Here is a 5865-nt window from a genome sequence, read left to right as displayed (position 1 = left end):
TACCTACCTACTCTATGATGACAGACAAGATCATAAACTGGCACGTTAGTTATTATGAATCTTGATTAGAGTTCCATGTCAAGTGTGGCGTGATTCCAATGTCTGCGTATCATTCAAAACACTTCTAAAATATTTCCTGGTAGAAAATTGAATTCATTCAACAAGAAAACAAATTTATCACTAACATATTAACCCTTACACTTGTTGCTTTTGCATCATAAAATTTGTAAGGAAGCTGCAGTGTCCGGGACTAGAATTGGAAAGGAGCTGAATTTTTGCGTTGTCCAAATTTATTTAAAGGAAGGAGCACGAGTAGTCGAATTGCAATTTCTTTTAAAAATCGACGCTGATGTAGATATTTACATTACAAAATTATTGAACAAAAAAAAATTCTACACGAAGCAGTATGTAATTATCATTGTTGCCAGCTATTTACAGTATGTACCTATTTACTCACTATGTTAACGTTTTTGCCATTAAATTCATCAATCTGTGTCAGACGGTGTATGGCCGGTAAATAAAGAAACCAAGCTTTTTTTTATTAGCCTAGTTTAGAAAAAAAAAGAAAGTTTCCACATTTATTTAACGTCACAGCATAAAATATTAAAAACATACACATATTAAACAAAAATAAACATATATTAATGTAATACTATATTATGAAAAATTCTAATCAAAGGATGCCCACTTAAAGATAATGCCGATGCCGCAGCAATCCGTGGCGCTGAATTTCAGTGGAGACCTGGCTAACTACGAATTAGTGGCGACACATACGCCAACGACACAGAAAAAAAAACAGACATAAAAAGTAAAAACAAAATATCAATAAAGTAAAATATTAAATAATAATTAAAACAAAAAAAAATACCCATTTGTTTGTTTTTAATACTGTCCTCGTCTACGTTCCTTTGTTAATTTGAGAGGATAGGTATGATAAGGTGTAGAACAAAGAGAATTTCTGAGGTGCTTTATTTTAAGCTGTGCCAACGACGACTTTGATCGCATGTTCATCATTCTCCTTTGTGTGTATGTGGACAGACAACCTATCCATGACCACAGAAATTGCTTGTACAAAGTAAATGTACGACGTGGAACCGATCACATTCGTAGAAATAGACTACCATCAACAAGACATTATGTATGTTTAACAGATACAGGGTTCACTCGAAACTGCTCGCTTATGCATTCAGCAGAAACTGTAGACAATGCTACCAACTTAACAGAACAGTTCGGCTCTTAAAGTTAAATGGAATGAATTCGAACACTGTTTGATTTTAGTAGAATTTAAATTTTACACAGCGAGGCGAAACCAGGAATTGGATTGACTTAGTTTTAACTTGATTTACATGAGAATAGTTAAGAAAGTATTTTTAAATTAAAAAAGTTGCAGAAAAAAGCATGAAGCGGATACTCTGGTGAATATTCCAATTTAAGTATTCGATAGTTTTGTACGGCGATGAATGAAAGATAATTCTTGTTAATCTTTTTTATTACTCAGTAACTACACTTATTATTTCATTATACACGTTCAAAATAGATATTTTCACGATATCTAAGTAAATTAATATTAAATTACAAAGTTCTATTTGTCTCATCGTCCAGCGATAAAAATTTAAACCATTTACCGACGCATAGTATTTTTTAAAACATTATTTTGATTATGACTTAACATAACAGAACACAACATGTAATACTTGGTAGGTCATTATATAACTATGTCTTATCCTACTATAAAATCCGTGTTGTCCTGATCGTGGTCCTCACCCTGATCATACTCTATTCTGAAACAAGAATATTCCGTAAGTTGGTACCTTCGTACGTAAAGAAGTTCAACATTTAGAACCTTGTCATAGTATAATTGAGGCATTCTATTATAGAGCGTGACATTTTATTTAAATACTTTAGATAAAATTCAATATTGGCATGAAAACTTGACATATTATCACTACACCTTATAAAACAAAGTCCGCATATACTAAAGAAAAAGTGTCCAAGTCTACCGGTGGCCGAACTCGAACCGGTGTCTTCGCGGCTAACGTACTGCCGGGTGCCACGGCAGTACCCTCCTGAAATTCTCTAGTGTATGCTATCTTTGATAAGCTAGCTAGGCGTTTCTTTAGTATATGACATCTGTTTCAGTTTACAACAGTTTCAATTTGGACATATATTCTTAGTTCAATAAATAATATATAATTATTACCTATCACCACCTCCTCTCTATTTGCCGTATGGGCAATAATGCCCTTCATCCCTGCAAATTATTTTTTATACATTATAAATAAAAGCACGTAAACATCTTTCTATAAATTGAAGATAGTTAAAATAATAACCATACAAAGAAACGTTTGAAACGAATTGAAACGTATAATTGTAAGTATTACAGGTTAGGCATTTGAATGTTCATTTAAATAAACTCGATATCTTGATATTTACTTGTCTAATTTCGCTCACACGCTCAATGTCTAATCAAGTACCTATTAAGACGAAAGTGAACGCCCGCGCTAAATCGCCTTTCCAAAAAACGTAGTCCTCATTTTCCTCTCTGGATATTAACATTATTGAAAACATTTTGACACGATTTGATGTATATCAACATAGTATCTTAGATTCAGAATACAAAAAGCTTTGGTACACGACGAAGTTAATTTCTTACGTGGGCAAAGCATGTTTCCCCTGTAGCATCGCCGACAGGGCAGTTTTCGAGCTTCGCTTCTGAGGTATCAGCCCTTCCAGCAACGAGTCCTTATTTAGCATATGATCTGCAAAAACAAAAACAGGTGTAGGTCTAAGATGAAACTTAAATGAGGCTCTTCACCCACTAGGTACTAAATGTGTTTAAAGGATGCGGGTTGCCAATCTAATTCAGTTTATTTTCAATACCCATTACATTTTCTTATTTTGTAAATAGAGCTCATATATTTATGGTAGCCAAGTCACCTTCTAACGACTTCCCGAATAATAATTTCATTTCAATAAACAATTCAACGGTGATCGTGTAGAAGAGCCAGTACGCCAGTTCGTGACATTTCCGAGTAATTTACCCCCCATGTAAATAGTTTGTAAAATATACGTAATATATACATACTTTTGAATACATTTCCTGTCCTCTTCCTATACTCCTGTTCCAATACCGGCAATAATCCCGGGTACAGCTGCAACGGTGTCCGATAGAAATCTGTTAAAAACAAAGCTTTAAATATATATGGAAGCCTTGTGGGAAATTCGCCCGTTTGAAAGGTTTTCAATTTTACTCGCCCATTGAATCTCTTCGGAGCTTTTACATTCAATTAAATCCAGATACATTAACATTCAACTTCATTTCTTAATTCAAAACATTTTTTTTCATGCATCAATATTTATTATGAGGATTTCGTCGCTTTTAATGCAATCCAAAAAAAACAAGGATATTATTATTTTAATTTTCAAAATAGGTTGTTTTTTACCTTTAACGATTTGTTTTATAGTAGTAATAGTTCAATAATCTCTTTATTGTGCAAAAACAGGTTCACTGTATTGAAGTTTGCACAAATTGAGGTATGTGCAAAGGCGAACTTATCCGTATACCTAAGGGATCTCTTTCAAGCCTTCCAGCTAACCTTAGAGTAGAGTTTTTGGACCGAAGGCTAAAAAGTATAGGAGCTAATTTTTTCAGACTTTCAGCGCGATATTCAGAAATTATTCACAAAGTTATTTAGTCAAAAAATGTTTTTCCAGGACTCCTGTTATTCTTAAAATAAACTAATTGGACACTTCACACAACAGGATTAAGGCGAAAAATACTCATCCCAACTTTACGTGTGTTTAATTACTTAATTTTTGTTTTTACCTTGTCGGCATAATTGAATGTATATCTACATTTCCCAAATTCCAGCTTTCTAGCACAACCGGTCTCTGATCCAAGCGGCAGACAGAAGTACAAACATACGAACATGGCCAAATTGTAGGGATTCTTATTTAATAAAGATACCCTACAAATATATAAATACATTTTGCATTTGGATTTTGTTACATATCGAAAAGCCTTTTCGACATGCATTTTTGTAACCCGCGCTTATACATATACATATTGGTACAATATCGTTATCTTAACCGATTTGTAAATTTAGAAGAGACGTCCAGCCATACTTACAAAGCCGATCCGCCATCGCAGGGCCTTCGGGCAACTCGTCGGAGCGAGCACGCAGATAATCTGAAGTTTAGGGAAATTTTAATTTATTATCAATGTAGCCGTAATTAGGAACAATCAATGCTCATCAATTTAATTTTGTATTAGTCATTGTGAAGTCAATTCAAATCACATAAGAATTATTATATTTAAACCATCACTATCATCAAAAATGATACAAGTGAAACTTTTTTTTTGTCTTAATAGCCTAATAATAAGAACATTTGACAATAACGTTAACTACTGTCAAGAGTGTCAATGTTGATGTTGTACATAAGTAAATTTACGTTACAGATTCATCTAAATCTAATACTAGGTACGTAATGAATAAGGTACTTAAAGTCTATTTTTTTATTCGGTAGACTAAAATGAGATTTCATACTATGAAATGACATTTTATGTTCATACTAGGAAATGTCATTTTAATCTACCGAAGAAAAACATACACTTTAGTAATTAGCAAATACTGATGTCGGTTAAAGTTGGAACCCGCACGAATCCACTCTGTCCGCGGTGCCAGGCAACGGTGTAACATCATCCTTCTTATCCCGACCCGAGTGCCTCGTCTAGACGGTGTTAACCACAAACCTCACTTACAAAGTAAGAAAATAAATACCTTTATAGTAATTGACGTCTTTCCCGAGGTCTGAGCAGTTCGCGGCGGCGACTAGCAGCAGTATTGAAACAAATGCCTCCCGCATAGTGGACATGAAGACTGATGGAGCTGGAGGAAGCAAGCTAACTGAAGCGCGAGTAAACTAAGGAGCGCTTTTTATAAATCCGCGGGGTTTGGTCATTGGCGTGGGATGTTCAGCAGGGGTTCGATTCTGCGTAACAGTTTGCTTTGGAAGAAGCTATATAAGAACATAGAAAAAAACCTTGTGGTTGTGTCAAACGCAGAGTATTTATTTACATGGATATAATGTAAATTTAAGTAGAACTGTATCAAAAAAACATAGACGATGTAGTACCTAAATGTAGATAAGGTTGAATTATTATCAGAGATTAAATTATTGGCGTTATTCGATACTTGCAATAATGTGGGCATGACTCCAAAGGTAATATTAACCAAAGGTTAACCAAAGGATGAAAGGCACCCATTTTTGACGACATAATTCAGAAGTTTGAGCGCCAATAATAACGCTCCAAGACTCCGATCTCTGATTATGATTCATACTGTACTTATTCGTTATACTGAAGTAGCAAGGCATTCCAAACATTGGTCAAATAAACTTCTTCTACTACTTAATTTATTTCATCGTCCTTTATTATTTTAGTCTGAGTACTTAGGCCAATTCCAAGTTCCTAATTACAACGATATCTGCCTCGATAAAACAAGAAACTCGAGAAACAAAAGTCATCCCATTTAATATTATTCTTATTCGGCATCTCAGAAATATTACCCGGACTGATATAAAAGTTCATTACTGAGCCCCGGAATCTCTAAATGATGCCATAAAATCAAATAGCTGGAAGGAAAGTGAAGCTACCAGCCACTGGAAGAATGAGGTACCATAAAATGCGAGGGAAATGACATAAATAGAAGATCTTTCTGAGACCCGGGCATGCTACGGACAGCCCAGCGTGATGTCATTTCTTAATGCAAATGACAGAGACTGTTACAAGATGGCCTTTTTCCGAGCTGCATAAGAATTGTGGAAAAGGTGAAATAATTTGTTTGTTTTAAGTTTTGACGAAAT

At 34.5% G+C, this 5865-nt stretch overlaps 1 protein-coding gene across 2 annotated transcripts; it reads right to left on the bottom strand.

Annotated features, from left to right (window-relative positions):
- Positions 1-1643: 1643 nt before the first annotated feature.
- LOC134799720 (uncharacterized) lies at positions 1644-4946 on the bottom strand. 2 transcript variants are annotated; one of them, XM_063772158.1, is made up of 6 exons: positions 4782-4946; positions 4130-4189; positions 3086-3175; positions 2654-2759; positions 2201-2251; positions 1678-1781 (listed from the first exon to the last, which is right to left on the bottom strand). In XM_063772158.1, the coding sequence occupies exons 1-5, from the start codon at positions 4873-4875 to the stop codon at positions 2218-2220; spliced, it is 384 nt and encodes a 127-aa protein (XP_063628228.1). In that variant the 5' UTR covers positions 4876-4946; the 3' UTR covers positions 1678-1781; positions 2201-2217. The 2 variants fall into 2 exon arrangements, with proteins under 2 accessions (XP_063628227.1, XP_063628228.1); XM_063772157.1 differs by lacking the exon at positions 2201-2251 and having other exon boundaries at positions 1644-1781; positions 4782-4929.
- Between the last annotated feature and the right edge of the window lie 919 nt (positions 4947-5865).

This window comes from Cydia splendana, chromosome 2, assembly GCF_910591565.1.
Source record: "Cydia splendana chromosome 2, ilCydSple1.2, whole genome shotgun sequence".
In the NCBI taxonomy this organism is placed as follows: Eukaryota; Metazoa; Arthropoda; class Insecta; order Lepidoptera; family Tortricidae; genus Cydia; species Cydia splendana.
The sequence above is the reverse complement of the archived record's forward strand: the minus strand, read 5'-3'. Positions and strand labels throughout refer to the sequence as shown.